General features: G+C 42.2%; 1 protein-coding gene and 1 long non-coding RNA gene across 2 annotated transcripts in view; both read left to right on the top strand.

Annotated features, from left to right (window-relative positions):
- The window catches only part of arhgap35a (Rho GTPase activating protein 35a), a 60,738-nt gene extending 51,041 nt beyond the window's left edge, over positions 1-9,697 (top strand). The window contains exons 4-7 of the mRNA XM_044031555.1: positions 630-707; positions 2,368-2,499; positions 3,984-4,089; positions 5,733-9,697. Of these exons, the coding sequence (XP_043887490.1) occupies positions 630-707; positions 2,368-2,499; positions 3,984-4,089; positions 5,733-6,213 (797 nt within the window). The 3' untranslated portion in view covers positions 6,214-9,697. The remainder of the gene's footprint in view (positions 1-629; positions 708-2,367; positions 2,500-3,983; positions 4,090-5,732) is intronic.
- Positions 9,698-12,513: 2,816 nt separating this feature from the next.
- Positions 12,514-16,205, top strand: LOC122773143. The gene is made up of 3 exons (XR_006360860.1): positions 12,514-12,711; positions 15,843-15,982; positions 16,088-16,205. It is a non-coding gene; the product is annotated as an uncharacterized LOC122773143 (long non-coding RNA).
- The last annotated feature ends 5,889 nt before the right edge of the window (positions 16,206-22,094 follow it).

The raw sequence follows: 22,094 nt of genomic DNA, 5'->3' as shown, positions 1-22,094 counted from the left end.
TTTGTCTTTGAATTCTTTACTACTGTTACTGTTCTCTGTACTATTCTTTGAATCAAAGTTGTCTGTGCTCTGTGTGCGTTCAGTAAAACACAACACCTGGTTATGCCTCTTCTGCTCTGCTCCTATCAGTGGGACTGTTCTGCAACTCTAAATAGGAACAGGTCCAATTTTAGAGGTGTGGATTTTCTCCAATTTCCTGTTACAAAGTGCTACATTAAGAACATGTGGATACACAGCTGAATGTCTCGGATCTCTGAGTAAGTGGTGTGACTGAATTAAATTTTAGGAGAAATACACACGGTTTTCACACTCTCCTTTTTAAAATGGCAGAAATTAAAGTAACCCATGTTTGTTACACTGGGCTCTTAGCAGACCTGCAGGAGTGCTTTACAGGTTTAATAAATAGTGCTTATATTGTGTTTAGATGAAAGGGGATATCGAGTAGGAAGAAAATGTTTAAAGCAGCCTGCACTAGCCCTGCTGCCTCAGCTCTTCTATGCACCTCATAGTATGTCAAATGTGATGGTTATTAAGTAGCTACTTTAAATAATTTGATATTTGTGGCAAATGAAATCCATGAAAAGGACACTGAGCTAATAACATTTTCTCCTTCACTCTCTCTTCCCCAGGCTTGAGCACAGAGGGCATCTACAGGGTCAGTGGAAACAAGGCAGAGATGGAAGGCATGCAGCGACAATTTGACCAAGGTGCGTTCTTCTTCATACTCTACGTCATGGCAGGACATATTTCCAAAAAATATTATTACAATAAAAAGATTAAGCTGAAAGAAATTATTGTCACGATAAATCTCAGATACCAAATTAGTTTTGCTTTTGAATGAAACTAGTTAATTGTGTTTATAAATATCTTTATGGACAGAAAACAACATTTTGTGAAGCAGAGAAACATTTCTGAGGGGAACCCTTCTTAATGATTATGTTTTGTCTCAAAATATGTTTGCAGAATGCATATAAATACATGTCTACCTCTTCATTCTTGCTTCTAGTATACATTTACACATTGCGCTTGAACAAAAGTCCTTGAGTATATGTACAGTATGTGTACTTCTATCTATAACAAACCTGGATCTTCTTAATTAACCAAGGAATGTTAATTGTACCAAGGGAATTGGCCTCTGCTTCCTTGTAGACAGTAGATCAGCCTCCTCAGTCATGTTCCTGCTGTGTGTTGTGTGTGTGTGTGTACGTGTGTACGTGTGTGTGTGTACTCACAAATGCTCCCAATGTGTATGTCTGCCTGGTGTGGGCAGTTAATTACCTCCAGATTGGTTTGCTTAATGAAGCATGTCGCTGCCGAGATAGATAGCAGAGCAAGATGGCCCGTGAGTGTGCACGTATGTGTACTGTGTGCACACGCCTGGCTGAGGTTTAATCCCACTCAGGTAATCAGAATTGAAGCCCTGCTTTGAATTATTCTGAGCCTCGGGCCAATGTGACAAGACAATTACAGGTGAAACTGCAGCACAGGTGTCTCGTAGTCTTACTGAAGATGGCACTTGATCACTGTGCTGAAGATTAAGATAAGTTATTGCAGCAGAAAGCGGCATCGGAAGCACCGCACTTTGGAAGCTCCCAAAGTGGTAGACCCTCTCATACTGCTCAAGAGCCCTCTAACCTTATCTATATTTGCTTCTTCTATCTGCACATACTGACATTGTAAAGTAAATGTTCTCAGGAAATGACTTTTTAATTAAGCCACTTGCACACACACACACACACACTCTCACTCTCTCGCAGGCACAGACACGAGTGGCACAAGTAGTTTTGCTCTCTTTGGCTATTTTAGGCTGTGTCTCCCACAGCAAATGATTCATTCTACTTTTATTTTAACTGAAACTGACAAATAAATAAATCCATCCAATAACTCCATCAACAGTCTTTCCTTTCCATTGATGTGCAACATTGTTTATAAGGACTTTTCAAACCAGACATATAAGTTAGTTTCAAACATGAACTAAGAAAATATAAGTTTACATCTAAGTAATCTTTAAAGTTTTTAAAAGCCTGTCGAATTGCTGAACGTGTGTTTTTTTGCAGCAGGAGTCACAAGTCATTCAAACAAAAGTGTTATTTAAATGTTACGCACTACACTTTTGAACGTAAACTTAGCAATTGTATTTTTAACTGAGTATTTTATGTTATTACACCTTATACCCTGTGTGCGAGCAAGCATGGTTTAGCATGTGTGTGTTTTCTTTTTTGAATATGCAAAAACAATTGTGGTAGCCCCTATAACGTTTACTTAATTTCTACATTTCCGAATAATTAAATCTTTATGTTTCCACAGTTTAAACAGTGTGTGTTTGTAAAATTATTATGTCTCAAATGCCCATTTGTTGTTGTTTAGACCATAACCTGGACCTGGTGGAGAAGGACTTCACCATCAACACAGTAGCAGGAGCCATGAAGGCTTTCTTCTCTGAGCTGCCTGAGCCTCTGGTGCCCTACAACATGCAGGGAGAGCTGGTGGAGGCCTTCAGTAAGTCCTGGGGTGCTACATGAAGGGAGGGATGTGGGCAGCGCTGTTCACTAAAACCCGAGTTGTATTGGATTTTGCCTGAAATCCTCTTCCCTTTATCGGAACTTTTCTTCAACCTAACAAGCAAAACTCTAACAATCCAAATCCATCCATGGGGAGAATTGGATTTGCCACTTGGTGAGGAGGTGGCAGAAGCAGGAGGAAGGGGAAGGTGGGGGGCGGAATATTCAGAGATTTAAGCCGGAGGATGCAGGGATGTTTCCACATGATGTAGGGACACTGGAGCCCTGTGGATAATGGTCGTCTAATGAAGTCATAAGAGTCATATTTTAGATAAACGAGGGCACGCCCGCTCTCTTCAACACCTCTCTGTTTTTGTGCCGCGTAATCTGTCAGAATGCAGATTTAAGGCATAGCTTAGTCGCCAGAGAGATTTACCCCCCAGGGCAAGGTTGCTTTACTCTCCAAACTCTACTAAACTAATGGCCACAGCGAGACCCTTCAGCTGTGACAGAGACATGACAAAGCTCCTGTGGTCTGTGTTGCAACAGATGAAGAGAGGAGAGAGTGAAAAAAGAAAGTGAGGTGGAGGTAAAGACAACTTCAAGAGAGCTTTCGCAAGCAATAAAAAACACCAAGTTTGGCTCGGCATTTAATTTGTTACAGAACGAGAGGTGGAGAAAAGGGAACGTTCAGAAAATAATCTTGGGCGGATGGATTTTGTTGGATGTTGTCATGGCAGCATTACTTTAATTGAGCTGCAGGAAGTTAGTTTTGTTATGATTACTGATGATGGATGTACAGCAATAGGAAGTGGGCCTGTGTGAAGTCATTCTCCTTAAATCTGTTTTTGATCCAGACTGACCTCATTGAGGGAATACACACTCCAATTCCCTGATTGTAAATCGTGTTTGTGATGTGGAGGAGAACATCTGCTGTTCTCACTGCTGCTCTCAGTCACACACACACACACACACACAGGATGGACTGTGTTAGCTGGTGACGTCAGCTCTTCTGACTCACTCTGTGCTGCCATCAGGCTTAACACACCCAATACTGTGTGTGTGTTTTTGTGTGTGTTGCTGTATTTTGTAGGACACTGTGCAGGGTGGATGTGAGGTATGTTTCTCCTCTGGAATGTGCAAGGTCTTTTTTGTCTGAGAACTGCAGTATGGAGTCCTTTAAATCACATGTATGTGTGTGTGTTTTCATCACTGGAATGTGTGAAATATGTACCTTTTTGTAGGATGAAATCACCGTGACCTGCACTGATCGTTTGAGTGCCGAGTCCAGGTGCTTTCACTGTGCTCTTCCCCGCTCTCTTGTCTCCTCTTCACTGCCCCCGCTGAGCCTCCTCATCGTTCTTTACTCGCCATTCTCACTCCCTTAACATCTTTTACTGTGATTCCACTAATCTTCCCTTTCAGCCACTTTCTTCCCCCCTCTAACCTATCATCTCTCGTCTCTCCTCTGCCACCATCCAGAGATCAACGATAGGGAGCAGCGCTTCCAGACGATGAAGGACATCCTGCGCCGCTTCCCCAGGGAAAATTACGAGGTCTTCAAATATGTCACCAGCCACTTAAACAAGTGAGTGAGTGATCGGGTCAGAGACGGCTTTTGACAGCCATGCTGACTACACTACTGGTTGGTGACATTCTGACGGAGTAGATGTTGAGTCATGATTTGTAGTTATCATTTCTGTTTGTATATGTTATCTTAATGTCTTAAGATAAAACATAGTTTTACCTCTATTGCTTGGAAAAGCCATTGTGGCCCAAGAAGGGAAACACATTATTTGATTCGGCTGCTCGTGATTTATGTCCAAAATATAGCCATAACCTTTACTGCTTCATCGTCGGGTGTCCCAAGCCAAAAGTAGTATATGGACTTAGACGGGATGTCTATGTTTAGACTCAAGGGTAAATGAAGTTAATGCTTTGCAGTAACAATTTTAATCATGTTAGCATATTGCTCTGAGAGTAGCAACATTGGTTTGCAGGTTCACCACTTTAGTCTTTGTTGATATACTGTATAAATAAACCATTTTCCCTTAGACTCAGCTTTTGTTCTGTGCTAATGAGTAAATGTTATGGCACATTTCCACCGGCTCTACTCGGCTCAGCACGATTAGGTTGCATCTCCACTACAAAAAAGTACCTACTTAACGTGGGCTGAGTCGTTACTGCACAGCTGAGTGAAACTGCAGTGACTTGTTTTATGCGGTCACTTCGTTTTATACGCGACACACACCCACACACACGAGTGACTAGTGACTTTACACCACACTTCTGTAGTTGTTGGAGATTAACCCATGTTTTTAGGATTGTTAAGTAGTTAATTTATCTACAATTCAGCACTGTTCGGCTTGATTTCTGTCCACACGTCTCCGGAGTACAGCCTCCTACTCCACAGACTACAGCGGCAGCAGTCTGTGGCTCACGATCAGCGGTGCTGTCCCTAAATACACCACTCCACTTTAAAAGACTCCTGTTAAATTTAGAGGTTTCCCTGGTAGTTGTTGGAGATTAACCCATGTTGTTAGGATTGTTAAGTAATTTACGTGATCTACATTTCGGCGCTGTTCGGCTTGATTTGTGTGTGGGAGGTCTCTTCCTGTGACGGGACTCAGCGGCCGGGAGTCTGACCAATCATCGCATAGTACCTGCTTTTAAGCACGCATGGAACCTCGCCTGAGCAGGTACTAAAAATAGTACCTGGTACCAGGTACTAGGCTAGTGGAAAAGCTACTTAAACCGTGCCGTGGCGAGGCAAGGCGAGTAGAGCCGGTGGAAATGCGCCATTAGTCTGCCAACCAGATAAACTACAATACCTGCTAAACATCAGCATGGACCCTGAGCATGTTCACATGTTAGCAAGGAGCTTACAGCAATTCTAAGTAGAGTCACAGAATTATTTAAAATGCTACAAAATTTCAAAGCTACACTCACAAAATATCTAGGCAATCCTTGCATCACTATGATTTTCTGTTCTTGTTTGATCCGTCATTCCCAGAGACTATTCATTTTAATAATCAAATATGTCTTTGAATGGATAGTTTGCCCATTCAAATGTATACAGGTGTCACAGAAAGGGCCGTAAAAATAGTCAAAAACATAACATGTTGCATAAATTTGCTCATTGTGACTTTATTTTGTTGATCCAGGAGCAATAGATCAATCAAATTTTGAATTGTGGTCAATGGTTTTCACTTTTTGGTGTGTTTTTGCCAGGGTGAGTCAGAACAACAAGTTCAACCTGATGACCAGTGAGAACCTGTCCATCTGTTTCTGGCCCACACTGATGAGACCAGACTTCACCACCATGGATGCCCTGACTGCCACTCGCACCTACCAGACAATCATTGAGAGTTTCATCCACCAGTGTGCGTACTTCTTCTACAATCAACCACTGGCCGACGGCCTCCCTGGCTCGCCCACCTCTACGCTCTCCTCCTACGGAGGAACCTCGGCCTACTCCTGCATGGCTGGAGGCTACTCATCCTCTCCGACTCCGTCCCCGACTCCTTACGTCCTCCCTGCAACCCCGCCTGTCATTCCACACTATGGCCCCCCTATCCACCACCACCACCACCACCACCATCAGCATCAGTCCCCACCCCGCCCTCCTCCTACTCCCCAGTCCCCTTTGCCAGCGCTGCTGCCGCCCTCCCTGCATCCTCATCATCCACCCACAGAACAACACACGCTGTGAACCAGGGATCAAGGGAAAGACGAGAAGAAGAAAAAACAAAGATGATGACAAGGTTTAATGATTCACAAAAGAGAGATTCTAAAGTTTGGGAAGGAAGTAAAGAAGATGCATTGAAATGGGAACAGGAGAAGTTGGGAGAGATTGAGTGAGATGCAGTATGTACAGGGAGAAACCTACATGTTTGGAAGAATAAAGGGGGCCTTTGAGTCTCTGTTGCTTTTCAGAAAAAATGGACACACAAGGCAGAAAAGGGGAAACCTGAAGAGCCTCTGAACTGGCAGTATGAGCTTTCTCTCTCCTCTCGCCACTTTATCCCACTGTCTCTCTCCTTGCCTTATAGAAAACCTACACATAAACACAGTAATGATGAGTGAGAGATGTTGCCTCTAACTGCTAAAGGGACTCAGGGAGGGAAGTAAAGTGCAGGAGGAATATGAACTTAATGTTATGTTGGGATTACTTCACCACACACACACACACACACACTTGATACAAACACCCAGTGGCCAGTCTGCCTCTGACAACTGCTCTCCTCCATCTTCCAGCCTCCCAATTGTGCTGGGAATTTTGGGGGCCGGCTCATGTATTTTTGCAAACTGACCCACCTGCTGTACCTTACCTGGAGGCTGTGGCTGGTGGAGCAGAGGGAGGGGGGTCCAGTGTGTGCGTGTTTATGTCACCACTGTACAAAGAAGACTTACGAGAGAAACATGTTTCTCCTCACTCAGCAGGTCGTTCAGTGCTCTCGCATTCCTGTCTGTCTGTCAACCTCTCTCTCACACACACAACCCGTTTCAGCCAAGGCAAAATGCCAAGCACAGGGGAAAAAATCTCAACCGACCAGATCTGCTGGGCAGCAAATTGCAGCAAAGGATTCTGGGTGCTCTTACACCATTGGCATTCTGGGAAGGCACCTCCCATTCTCCTGTTTGCTCTGTCTCATAGTTTGAGCGCTGACCTCATGCCATGTCCTTGTAAACTAACAGCGAAAGAGTGAACTCTCCAGTTAGTCTAAGTCTTGGTTCTACATTCACCTTCTTGCTGTCAAAATGTGCTTTTTATTTTGTCTTTCATTGGAGAAGCTACGCAGGAACCTGAGCCTATTGGTCTATGAATGGCTTTCTGTGTGTGTGTGTGTGTCTGCACATGGCTGTCTCGATGGGTTTTTATATTTCCTGATTTTTCTTATATTAGGTGACTAGTGGGATTAATCCCAGAGTTGGACCTTCACCTTTCATGTTGCTTCTCTCACACTGTGGTGGTTTTACAAGTGAGTCTGTGCTGCAGGTTTCATCGCATGGACCTTGTTCAAAAAGCACTTTTCTGAGCACTTTGAAGGCACATTTTAAACTGGAGCTGCCATGACATGACAGCCACCATTCACTTTATTGTCAATTCTCTCTGCCTCTCTGCGCACTCTCTCTCTGTCTCTCGGAGCACACCACTGACATCTAGAGGTAGAATTGAGTATAGCAGCCATAACCTCACTTCGACTCCTGCATGGATGTAGCACCATTTTCCACAGTTGTTTTTTGTGTTTTTTGTAGCATCTAATTTTCTTCTGGGTGCAATTATCTTGAATCATTGTAATTTTATCTCTGTGGCAAAATTGACTTAACGGCTCTTTTTGTGTCAGTGTGTCAATAACCGATCAACAACCCATTTTTAATTTGTCGCAGATCAGATGAGATTACGTACAACCAGGCACAGTAGTTACAAAGCATCTGGCCAAACAGCAGTAGGTTAAGACACGCAATGAATCAAATTGCCTCTTTATCTTTCGTTGTTGGTTTCCACTTCCTCTGTGGACACCAAAGCCACTTGGCCATTTGTAAAGGGTGTGAACCACCTCCACGAAGAGGATGTGATGATTTGACACAATGTAATATGATTCGCCAGAAACGGGTGGGAGACTCTTTAGTGTTGAGAATAATTGCCAATCATGGCTTGAGGCCTTATCATGCTGTCCTCTTAAAAAAAAAAAAAGTAAATCATGCGTCTGGAAAGCAGATTCAGACCTGCTCTCTGTCGATTTAAAATATAATTTGCAATAGTGTAACCACTACACCAAACCTCCCCCCTTAGTCAATCACCATCCAAGTGAGACATTTGGGCCTGGGAGAGACGGTAGACAGAACAGACAGTCCATTCATCCGTCTGCATGACTGGAATGGAGCATCACAGAATTCCTCGGCCCAGCCTTGGCTGTTACCATAGAAACCAGCTGGATGGGGATCGAGGAGAAATGCTGAGCCCCGATCTGAGCGGCCGAAGTGTCTCTGCGATTACGTGAGCTCGATAGAGAGTGGGCTTGTGTAAACTTTCATGTGTCCATTTTAAGGCGACGCTCACCGACACTGAGTTGCATCTCTGCATGTCTCCACAAATTGCCCTCTCTGTGCCCAAAAGGAAAAATAAAACCATTTTTTCACCAGTCACTGAGCTTTTCTCAGCCTACCTAGTTACCGTGCGTGTGTAAGTGTGTGTGTTTCTTAGAGGTATGAGAGTGAGTGTTTTGGCTCAAATCAAGCTGTGCTTGGCAGACGGCCATTAGCATGATCCACACAAATGAAGGAGAGGGATGCAGCTCTCTTCATGGTTGTTAGCTCACTGTTAGCTGTCCAGATTACACACACTGACCCTCAGAGAGGAGGAGGGCTGCGAGGGGGAGGGAGGAAGGGAAGAAGAAGGAGATGAACAGGCAGCAAAGGGGTGAATGGGATCATTATTTGGGAGAAGGAGGGAGGAAGCACGGCGACCACTGGTACTTGTGTGTCAGCGTTGGCCAGTGGCATTCCCTATGTATATTAATGTGTTAATACTGAACTGACTGTGAGGCAGCCAAAGACTGTGGAAAAAAGGGTCAAGGGAGGGGATGGGAAGCAAAGTGACAGATTTGAACAACAATAGAATAAAAAAAATGTGACTGTGGTTCAGCGATATATGTGGCTGCATTGCTTTTCTTTCTATCTTTCTTTTTCTTTTTGCAACAATGGTGACAGATGTCTGTTAATTTAAAATGAGGAACAAGCAAAACTATACTCAAATGGTTGTTTATTGGTATGTTAGGGGGTCTAACACTTTGCCCTTTAGTCGGTGGTGATAGAAAAAAAAAATCTTTTTATGTTTTATTTTAATAATTAAATAATACAAAGCATTTTTTTAACAATTTCTTTGTGAACAACTGAGAGACCAGCCCAGTATAGTGCATGATTTCTTCCTCACCAAGGAAGAGGGCGCCACCACTCTCACTATTTAAAGAGATGATTAAAAAAAAAAAAAAAGATGAAATATTAAGAAATGATCGGGGGAAGGAAATCTAAAAAAGAAAAAAAAGTAAATGAAGTACTGTAAAATGAAACAATAACAACAAACACAACAACTGTCATTTGCTGAGTATGGTAATTTCTCTAAAATGGGAGTGGTGTATACAGCAAGGCCTTATGTGATCTGTATCATAGTTAATAAATGAAATCTTGTAAAACTCTCGTTTTTCTGGTCTTTTTTATTTCTCAGCTGGCACCTGGAGCACATACAGGAATCCTGATCCAGTTTCTGTGCTGTGTCCGACCCCAGCGGCTTTAGAAATGATTCAGACCCCTTCACTTTCTGCACGTATGAAGACTCTTCAGTGTAATTATTTCAAATAATCATAGAAGCAATTTCTAAATTGATGTTTGTGATACTTTTCAAAAACTAAATATATATATTCTTTTCTGTCAAAACATGTTTCCCGGTTTTTCTTGTCAGTTATTGTGCATTTACAGATTGGCAACTATTGCATTTAAGTCGTTGACAATATGAAGTGATGGAGAAACAACACATAAAATGGAAAACGACACAAAAAATACTGTTTTGCTTAAGCACACTTGATTATAGCGTACACAATTCACATATCTTTACTTATGTTATTAATATTTCTAGCAACCTATATTACTGCCAAATAAAATCAGAAGAAGAAGAGTTGGTAATGGTCTGTATTAATATAGAAATTTTCTAGTCTTGATGAGTTGCATTACGCTACAGTTTTTGCCATTCACATGCTTCAACATGAGGTTAAATGTCTTGCTCAAGGACATAGACATCACAGCCAGGAATTGAACCCACAACCATGAGCCATCCTTACTCTTCACTTTTTTAATACTTTTAGTCGTAAAACTTAAGTACATTTTAAAGCAGAAAATAACTTTTGTTTATAGTTTTGTTTAGTTTATACAAGACTGTTTAATCATATGGACAATGGTAAAGAGGGGTTACTATAAAGCTACAGTCTGTGGTCGGTCTGCTCCACTGCTGACCACGACGTCTACCCCAGGATGTAAAAACAACACAAACAAAACAGACTCGATGAAGCAACACTATCGGACCTTATTGAGGGAACATTTGTGTGTATGTGGTGGCAGCACAGGGGACAAAACGTGTTCTTGCCATGGTTTATGAGCTGTAGAATTCACTTCTGAAACTTTTCGAGGCCACTACTTTGTGTTTTCACTCTGAAATACTCTGCATTTATCTCGCTTTACTAGCACAGTGTTGCTGTTGCCTCCGTCTGTCTTGACTTGAAACAAAGAACAGGATTGTCGCCGGGCAACACAACATCTAAATGCCGCTATACTGGGAAATGCAGAGTCGTGTGGAGCTGAATCGGTGTTGTGTGCACTCATTTTGACAATGGTGTGAATGCACACTAACACATACTTGTTCATATTTAAGTATTTACAGTCATACGGAGGTGTGTGTTTATAAAACTGTGTAAAACGTTCCACACAACATGTTCTCTGTTCTGTCCTCACTCTCTGAGGGACACCAGAGCCACAGGGGGGACAGTACGAGGTCACAGCAGCCCACGGGAGCCCCCCGGGTTCCTGTGAGACGGTCCTCGGTCTGTGCCATTTGAGGGTGATGTGAGGACCACAGTCCCTGAGAGGGTGACATGAAGGCCTCACTGCCATTTCATGGTGCCCTCGTTTGACCTTTTCATGGAGTTAAACCAAAAAAGGAAAATCCATGTCCATGACCTTTGTAGTGCATCTCTCCATTCTGGCACTGGACGAAAAAGAAAAGATTGGCTGATGGGGAAGGAAAAGGGCAGGGCTGTGTGCACACAGGACGCACGACCCTCGAACTCTGACCTTTACAAAGTGTCATGAGGGAGAAGGAGAGAGAGAGAGAGCGGTGATTGGAAGTCAAACATCCTTAATGTTGGCTGTGTGAGGATGAGACATATCAGGGCATCAAGTGCATTTGCAGATGATGGTGGACAGCAGACATTTTGACACACAAGAGGTGCTACTGATAATGTTAAAGTCAGATGTTTTTTCCTTTCCTTTTGAAGCAGGAGTGTATAAGGTAGACAGCAACAGCCTGCTGCCTGTTCGGAGAGGGACACGCGAGGACCAGAACATGAATGATGCATTATTTTTGTGTGTGAACACCGGACAACGGAGAAAACATAGTTCATGTGGGTTTCCCTTATTTCTTTGTTTGTTTGCTTCACAGACTTACACAAACAAATTTGGTGAACTTATTTATTATTTGTCATAAAAATGAAATCTTTCACAAAAAAATAAAAATGTTATTGTTATTTATTTATAAACTGAATTCCCATTTTTATACCAAAAATGGAGCCACTCACTCACTGGGCTTCTTCTCTGAGAAGTCAGGCATGAATTAACTAAAGAAATAAATATAAATATGCACGTAAATAACCATAATTTGATATCTCAATCAAGAAATATCTATATATATAATATACAATGTGCGTTGCTATTTTTTTTTGGTAAAACAGTACATTTGAAAATTCCTGCATAACAATAATAATTATATTTTAGCATTACAAAAAGTATCATTTCACTTAAAGAGCTTCTACGTGCGGATGTATTAACCATGACAGAAACATAAAGAAATGATTTTGATAATTACCAGTGTTGTGCATTTAGGGCAGCTGTCGCTCTTGGATGGCAGAAGCACCGTGTATGACTGTACACAAATGTAAAAAGACGTAGATGTATACACTTTATGCGTGAGGGGAAAATAAAACCCACAAAAACAAGTTCATCCTAACAAACAAGAATGACCCTGATGAGTAGTGAGTTCTCAGAGTGCCCAAAGTTTATTGAAATGATAAAGGTTTATTAAAATGCACTAACTGAACATTTCATGCTCTGACAACTCATGTTTTGGGTTTATGTTCATGTCACGGAGATGTTGCTCTTCTCGGCTCTCGGCTCCTTCTCCTTGTGCATACACAGGTCCACCACTAGGAGGCGGACTTGCCCCACATTACCCATCAACCACCGCTCTGCTGTATCTGGGTAAAGAAGGTACACAGGTGAAGCTTTGGGCCTAATCTGTGAAAGAAAGCAAGAAAGAAAGAAAGAATGAAAGAAAGAAAGAAAGCAACCAACCCAGGTTGGATGTGGAGACAGCGGGATGACGCGTTAATCCCTCGCTGACGAAGGAGAAGGTGGAGGAGAACGTGAACTTCAAACTGCAGAGGTTGTGGCCCAGAGTGGGTTTTATTGTTGTTTTTGGTGGTGGAGAAACACAAATAATTAATTAGAAGTCATTGTGTGGCGTTGAGAGAAAAGTTATTTGTCTGATTGTCAGACAGGAGGGACTTACTGTATATAAGAAGAAGAAGAAGAAGAAGAAGAGCAAGAAGAGGAAGAAGAGACTTGTTCTTATGCTGAGTCGAGTCACGTATCTCCGCTCAACCGTGTCTTTCTGGGTTTGGGTCTCGCAGCTGCGGCGGCGGGTATTGAATTCAGATTTGCGCTGCGTTTACTTGCTACAGGTGGAAATGCTCTTATCAATAGACACTGTCCGAGAGTCATTGATGATTTTAGGGCTCGTGGCCTCGCTGTGCTCCCGGAGGAGTCATTGATTCATGTCTGGGTCACTGTGGTATTTCCATATTGATAACTCGATTGATGACGATGCTCCAGGAACAATATTGACCAGGCCGAAAGTGATAGGTTTTTCAACTGCCTGTATATAAATGCACAATGGACATAATGTGGCTGAGACACGTGGGAGTGGAAATATTTCGATATTCCGTACGATTTATTGCACTGATGTAGTGACACTGTTATTATATATAATGATTATCTCAAACCAGTGAGGCGAGAGTAATGTAGACTATTAGAATAAAGACAAACGCAACTTTTACTAGAAATAAATGAAAGTTTGAAGGCTTTCTTTGGAGATAATAAATGATAGACACTTCTACAGGAGTTACATGTTAATGCAACATGTGAAAAATAATCCTAGTACTGTTGATGTGTCTCAAGACAAACCATAGAAGGGCCCAATCACACTGGTTAGTTTAAATCACAGTTGCCAAACTCGAGGCCTGTGGGCCACACCCGGCCCGCCATGCAATTGTATTCAGTCCGCGAGATAATGTGTTATGTCTTTCCAGCTTCCCCCCCCCCAACTCACTGATTAGTACCACACTTATCAAGTTACCTCAAATTAAATATGGACCACATTTAACAAACAGAGCCGGAACCACAGGGGGGCCATTTGTATTTGGCACTGTCTCTTTTAGCTTTATACATCTACAATGATTGAGTACAGCAGATTATTGGTGAAGACACATCATGTGACTACAGGTCTGTTTGTGCTGTTTTACTGAAATATATATATATATATGTATGTATATATACATACTGTATATATGGGTTAGTATATATTGTATGTATCTATATACTGTGTATATATATATATATATATATATAGATATAGATATAGATGTGTATATATATATGTATTAATAAGTTAAGTTATTCACCACTTAAATCTGAAAGGGGCCCCTTAGACTATGTTATGGTTGGGCCCTCAGTCAACTAATGAAGATGAAGTTATGTGATATGTCTAATGTAGGGCCCCTCAGTCATATAAATATTATCATTATTATTGTTTGCTGCCTGACAAAAGGCACATTTAGCTACTCAGAGAAGAAGGAGAATCTGTAACACTCCTTACATGACAGCCAAATTATTCTTGTAACTTAATTTTGTGCAACCTTTGTCCTGCTGGGGCGGAACTGGCTCATAATACATCCCAGGATGACAAGATGTGATAAGGCAGGTAAACATGCATATATACTTTGTAGTGTCATTTTAATATTTGCCCCTATTATTTTGGCTGTAGAGTAATAGTCTAAACCCAGTCTATTCAAATGGCAGCACCACATGCAGCCCATAACCATCTTCATAGTGGTCCAACCCGTGGTTCCACCAGAAGCACTGAGAAAAATCTAGAGCGACACTTTTCACTGTCCCTTAAAGACACATTACATGTATTCCTACTGTAGTCTGATAGTTTTGATCGCAGTTTGAGTACTTTTGTATTCTGTTAAAGACACTTTGAGATGTTTGTGGGTTGTTTATAACATGATGTTTATCTTATTTCAAAGAGAAACAAATTGATTTCATGCACTAAGTTGGTAAATGAATGGCCAACTATTGGTTCATTTGTTTGTGTGATTAAAAAATAATAATAATAATAATAATAATAGTAATAGTAATAGTAATCTCAATATGTTTTGGGTCTTTACTCCAATCCTTGGTTTGTGGACAGAACGGCACGTACTTGAATGACACTTGGAGGGATGGAGAAGCAGCAATGTTTCACTATTTTCTGACTAAACAACTATTTCAGTCATTTAGAAAACTAGAGGCGGCTCCCAGAGAAGGTAAACCTCCACCAAGGCTGCTCAGTCAGTTCCTTCAAGTAGTGATGTGCACCCGGATCATCATTAAAATCCACTCATCCTCGTGAACCTGATTTCTTGAAAATCATCACAACCTTTACCAAACAAAGAACAAGAAATAACCCAAAAGCAGAAATAGATTTCATAAGGATATTACTTGATGGACTGGTGGGTTTAGTGTGTGCGGGTAATTGGTGTTCAAACTAATGTGACCTTTTGTGGGCATGCTTGCAATTTAGTTATTATCAAGGTTTTCATGAGGTGTTTACATGGTTTTGCCAGCTCCTCATTTCTTACTGATCATTTTTGTGATATTTTTGCAGCATTGCTCTTACAGTGGCTGGGTTTTTTTTTTTTATTCTTCCCCCCTCATCAGGTCAAGTGCACACACTGCATAATGCAGAACAACTCCACAGAGAGCTGAGAGTTGTGAACCCAATTTTGCAGACACCCTAATTTAAAGGACAGGGAGACAAGATGATTCTGTGGGACTTGCTCTGTTTGTTGTGGAGATTGCTTTAGAGGCAGAGGGCATTGTGTGGAGATAATAGTGAGGTAGGGGGAAAAAAAGAAGCTTTGAGCAGAACTGGTTCCACTTTACACTATTAGGGTCAGTGGTCGAAATAGGTGCACGGCCTCCGGGTCCCTGTAACACGGATCAAGGGTCCCAATGTATATCTGCTGATTACATCTCCTGAAGTGGAAAAAATGCAAATAATAAATGTATGAGCAACGTGCTTGTTTTTTTGCTTGATTAATTATGCCGTTTAATTCCAGATCCACCATGCCGCTCCACCGTATAATTTCCCAGTGGTCTTGCCTGTTTCTTCTCTCACATGCGCTCTCCCCTCTTTTTTCCTCCTCATTGCAAAATGAATCATGGATCCGACCGTCTGTACCCGGGGGACAGCAGCGAGCTGTCGAATGGGCTGACCAATCATGAGCATCAGAGGCATACACAGATGGAGGCAGCCTTTTGTTGTGCGCCGCACTCATCAAGTTAGAAGACAACTGCCGAATTGGCCTGAAGAAAATTAAAAGATGGAACATGTAAGGAGACGGAAAAAAACCCCAACAACTTCATCCTTGTTTGTAAATCTGTTTCCTCTCTTTTTTAACATTAAATGGGCTTCTTCTCTCTCCTGTGCCCTGCAGCTTATCCAATCAGGCTGGTCAGCGTGTGTTGGTGTGAGTGGGTGGCAGGATTTCAGTGCCATTCATGATGTCAAGTGGGACCATGGCCGCTCGTCTATTCCCAGCCTGGCCAACCCTCTCTCAGCCTCCTGACAGTTTCAGGTTAGCCCTCTCTCCTCTCTCCCCTCCAGCTTTCCCTCTGCTTCTCTCCCAGGGGCCCCACTGAGAATACCACTCAGATCCAGGCCTCTGAGCCCCAAAGCCGGCCCTAATCCTCCTCATCGATCGCCCTGAGAATTTCCTCCCCAGCACAGCAGGCCCCGCTCCTCGCTGCTCACACTCCTCAACCCTGATCAGGCTTCTCTCCTAAGTTAGAGAGACAGAGAAAATAGGGCCAGGCACTTTACCTGCGTCTCCTCAACAGATGGGTCGTGCTGTCAGGTGGTAATAGCAGGGTGCACGGTGTTGTTGTCTCTCCCAATTCCAGTGTTCGTGGATGTGGTTGTCTCAATGAGCATCTCTCAATATTTCAAGCTAAGCTATATATAAAATGTTTTCCACCACAAGTTGCTATTAGAACTGGTCTAGATCTCTGTGCTGTTGTATTTCTCCACTGCAGCCGCTCCAGATCAGGGTTAGCACTCCTTATACCTCCTAACACCTGAACACTGAGTGTGTGAGCAAGCAAGCAGAGAAGTCTGTAACTTTTAAATATTAACAAACCTCCAATCTGGGGCTGAAACAATTACTTGATGAATCAGTTATTAATCGATTACTAAATTAATTGTCAACTATTTTGATTTTAATCGGGCGGAATTAAGTTTTCAGATTTTTCAGCTTCTTAAATGTGAATATTTTCCTGTTTCTTTGATCCATATAACAAAGAAATCATTAAAACGGAATAATCTTTGGTTTAAGACAACAAGACGAGACATCTGAGAACATCATCCTTTCCAGGTTTGAGAAACACTAATCGACATTTTCTGACATTTTAAGGACCAAATGATTACTCGATTAATCCAGAAAATAATCGTCAGATTAAGCAATTATGAAAATAATCATTAGTTGCAGCTCGTCCAATCGATTCAAACCATTATTAACTTAATTCACACAATTTTGACTAAACAGCTCAGCTATTATTTCTTTATTATTTCAGGACAGACAGAGGCAACAAGTCCATTGTGTTAATAAAGTCAAATGGCTGCAAACTGAAACAAAAAGTTTCAGATGTTAATTCGACTGCTCAGGAAAGGTTTCTCGTCCCCACCCGGCTCTGTGCTTCTGGTAGTTACACACAAACGCTCCCTCAGTCAGGTCTGATATTATTGCTTGACCGAGGCAATTTACAGATGCAGAACACAGCAAACAAGTAATGTTATATCGTCTCAAACTAACAGCCGAACAACAAAAATCCCCAAAGTCACTGCAGCTTTTATGAGACTATAAAAAAAACAAACAAACAAACAAACAAACAAAATCTCAGGCACTACCGCACAAAGGAGGAGCAAAAATTAAAAGTTAAAAAAGCCTTCACTGGGTGCAAAATGAGAAAGAATGTGCTGTTGATAATAAGTTTGAAGTGGACAGTGCAGTGAGAAATCTCCTGGCACGAGGATAGGCCCATATTTCCGTCCAACATGGTGATGAAGATGGAGTAATGGAGGCTGCTGTACGCTATACAACTCTGCTGGAAGATGAGAAAGCATCATTACTAGAGTTCTTCTGGGAAAGCTCCCAACCAACAGTCTATCCCATGTAACATACTTGTTCATAATTTATTTACGCTGCAAGCTTCCCCTTGATTCTGCTGTGTGTGTGTGTGTGTGTGTGTGTGTGTGTGTGTGTGTGTGTGTGTGTGTGTGTGTGTGTGTGTGTGTGTGTGTGTGTGTGTGTGTGTGTGTGTGTGTGTGTGTGTGTGTGTGTGTGTGTGTGTGTGTGTGTGTGTGTGTGTGTGTCACACCAGCAGGACTCTGTATCCAGTACAATAGTGGATGATTAAACCTCATACTTTATTGAAACCGTTTGCTTTTTTGGGTTGGCATGTTAAATTCACTTCAATCATGAATGAGAGGTGGATGATCTGGAACATTTGGCCCCCGGTCTGTGGAGCAGTTAGAGTTTCTCTGTCTCTACTGGCATTAAAGAGCCAGTACAGATGGTAATGTATCAATACTCTGTTCAAACAGGGCAAGGAGCCACGTTTCTAAATCAGCCCCAAAGATATTATTGGCAAAACCATTTTTAAGTCTGTCTTGGGGAAATTTACTTACTAATTTGACTTGTAGTGTGGTGCATCCTCATTATATACACTCTTTTATGTACATTTCACTCCACACACTGTCTAGCTTAGTGGTAGAGAGAGTCGTCTTTCAACTTGAAGGTTGTGAGTTCGGTTCCCGGCTGCTAGTCTACATGGGCAAGACGGGATACATTTGAATGGGTATGAAAGATGAGTGATAGAAATTGTAATGTAAAGCTTTGAGTGGACTAGAAAAGTGCTATATAAATAAAGACCATTTATTATATGAACATGGAAATATATGTACAAACAAATCCGTTTGTCATGCCAAGACCAGTCATTTAATTTCTCCATTTCAATGAACAGTTGCATAAAACATATATATAAAAGAATATGCAGCATCATTTCGCACCTATTTTGTATATTTTCCTCTCTATAGTCATTGTTTTATACCTTTCTATACTTCATCATTAGCTTAATTTTTTTTACACATATACATTTGTTGTTTGTTAGGATGTCGAGTATGTAGACACGTAACCCTTAACCTAACCCTGACATGAACCACATTTTAACCCATAAACAAGCCTTTTAAGGTGTGACAGGTTATGGGGACAAGCCAAAATGGCCTCACTTTCCTGGAAAAAGATTATCAAGGTTTTTAGTCCTCACACACACACACACACACACACACACACACACACACACACACACACACACACACACACACACACACACACATTTTCTTGCAGTCCTCAATTCCAGCTCTCTATACTTCAGTGCCTCACTCTTCTCTCTTTTCCTCTGCCCTTTCCTCATGCCTGCTTCCTCCCTTCCCTCTCTCTCTCATTCTCTCTCTCTCTCCCCCCTCCGATTTACCCTTGCGCTCCCCGCTCTCCTCGTGTCCACCACTCCCTCCTTTCCGTCTCCCCTCTCTCCCTCTTTCTCTTTATTAATTTATTGGGTTGTTATTCTCCTTGCCTGGCTCTGCTAATGAAGGCAGGATGCAGATGAGGGCTAAGGTCGTCTCTGTAGCGATCGACCCCACCGCCCCGCAGCATGGCACTCTGACTGGCACAGGTCAGTGGCAGCTGTCAATCAAGGTGCACAAAACGCACGCACGCACACACACTTTCACACGCGCGCACACACTATCTGTAAATTAAATTCATATATAAAGATTATGGCTGTGTTGTATGACAATTAACAATTTATAATTAGCTGTAAAAATGCAAAGGCCTCGCAGCAGATCATTTCTATTACAGCAATGGTTTCCCACTTTTTTTTGGTTGGTAATCCATTAAAATGAAGCAAAGTCCACCCGCGACCCCTCATCATAAATTGTTTATATCTGTCAGCAACTTATCTGGAGGAATTCTCCCGTCTTAGATTATTACATTTTGATCATTTTTGATACGGAATGATGTAAAACTGTCTGTCGATTTACAAGGAAATTGCAAAGACTGAATTTTTTTTTTTTTAAATGTGAAGTTAATTCCGGAGAGAAATACACTCCATTATTACCAGTTAATTAGGTACAGCTCTATACCGTTAACGCACAGCTGACAGAAATATAACTAATGCAAATCAGTCGCCACGACAACAGACATTAAGTTTAATTAACACGTCTATAAAACATATCCTTCATGATGGAAGAATTTATTGCAAAGCTGTTTTATTAGGTTTCATTCATTTCTGGACACTGAAACTATTAAATAAAGTCAGTCTGTCTTTATTTAGTCCGAACTAAAATAGCTCATCAACTATTGGATGGATTGCAAGGACATTTTGTACAAATGTCCTCTGTCCCCAAAGGAGCAATATCAGATTTTATTAATGCCGTGTCTCTCCATTTTTAAACCATCACTAGGTCATTGTTTCATTTTGTCAAATAATTTGGGGTTTATGACTAAACGCCTATCAGACTCGGCTGTACCTTGTTTTTTGGCTCTAGATCAAAATGCCAGTGTGAATTTGTTTATAAAATCCTGGGTATTTTATTAGAATATTCATGCATTTTCCTTTTTTAATGCCAATGAAGGCACACGTCATAACACGTCATAAGAAAATGAGACAGTGGCCTGTAAGAATCGGAGTCAGGTCGGAGTCTGTGTACTTCAGGTCAACATCAGTGGTTGACTTTCACCCACAGCTACTATAGCAGTGAGTAGTGAGGGAGTTGTAGATTTAACGTAGGAATGGAGTCTGCTAATATCAACAAACCCTCTCTCTCTCTGCTGCTCAGTCTCAGGTGAAGTGAAAAAGTAACTCAAAAGTGATAAATGCTTCCCCCAAAAACTAAAGATATACTAAACACGTCAGTGCCAACGTGAACATTTTTAATTGGACTGCCACTCACCCGGAAACAGTTGCTGTTTCCGAGTTAAAAAAAAAGTAAAAGCAAAAGAAAGCTGAGGGAAGACTAGAGCGTCGCTTTAGTTACCTCATCAGTGTGTATCTTGTCCGTGAGTTAAAAAACTCCAGTCTCCTCTGACGCTGTTCTGGCCGACTCCCAGGATGCTTTCTTGCGCCTGTTGCTTGCGCCTGCGAGCAGGACCAGAGTGTACGAAGCTGTAGTTCAGTCACCGCCACACGTGTCGCTATAGAGAACTGTTTTTTACGTTTAGCCCCTTTAATCATGCTGTGCCTTAATTCTGAAGCTCCTCTGCCTGACAGAAAACCTGACTTGTCAAAAAGGCTTCACCCCAACTCATAAACTCACAGTTTTGCCATTTAATACATTAGCACGTACTTGTGCGCGTGCACAGGTTTAAGTGTTGTAGCAAAGTGTCGTAACCCCTGCCCTGTGTATCACTGGCCTTGACATGGTGAGGACTTTAGATTCTCTGCATGCTGCATCTCAACGCTTCCTGTACCTCTGCTCTTCATCACAGCATGTCAAGAATACGTGTGTGTGTGTGTGGGCAGGCGATGCAGTCTGCATTCTGACATTGGCTATGCATGTTGATTTTGTTCATGGTTATTGTTGTTGGTTTATTTGTGCGCTCAGCCATGTTCTTGAATGTGTTCATCTGCATCTGAATGTGTGTGCTTGAGCACTGGCAGCAACGCGCACACACGTCCACACGCGTGCACATGCATGCCCACGCGCACACATATCTCTATTAGCAGTATAGTAGTGTTAACAGTGTTATGCCTTGTGTGAACCTCCCCACCTTTCCCTCATATCTATGCAAAGCTGAGGTCCTGTCAATCAGTCACCTTGGTGACATGGAGCCCCACCTCCCCAATTAGAGCTGACAGGGCAGGATTAGGAGGGGGGCGGGCCCCCGCCGACCTGCCTACGTGTCAATCACGCGCCGGGCATCCACACGCCTGTTTACTGTCAGATCCCATCTCCGTCTGTCAGACGGCACGGCAACCATCGCCCAGGGAGAAGAGGCGGGGAGGGTAGGGTGGTGGGGGCTGGGGGAGGGGGAGGCTGAGTGAGGGGAGGAGGTGATCTGATCGGAATTAACTATGCTTCTCCCCACAGACCCACCGTGCTTTTAATTCATGAAAGGAATGAGAGGAAAGTGGGAAGAGAGGGAGTGATCGAGGGAGGAGAGCATTTAAAACCCAGAGCAGGGCCTTCTTTAGAAGTTTTCAGAGTGATGTTTCTTCTCTCTCTGACAATTGCTTTTCGCTAACTCTTCCCCCCTGTCTTTCTTTCTCACTTAAGACTCCTTTTTGGAAAAGGTGTGTTCCGTATGATTTATTAACGGCGCCGCTCACTCGCCCCCTTCTTAAAGTTGTTATTTGACCCTGGCGTTTTCAAGTTGCGCAAATATG

The sequence above is a fragment of the Solea senegalensis genome, linkage group LG8 (genome assembly GCF_019176455.1).
Source record: "Solea senegalensis isolate Sse05_10M linkage group LG8, IFAPA_SoseM_1, whole genome shotgun sequence".
In the NCBI taxonomy this organism is placed as follows: Eukaryota; Metazoa; Chordata; class Actinopteri; order Pleuronectiformes; family Soleidae; genus Solea; species Solea senegalensis.
The sequence above is the reverse complement of the archived record's forward strand: the minus strand, read 5'-3'. Positions and strand labels throughout refer to the sequence as shown.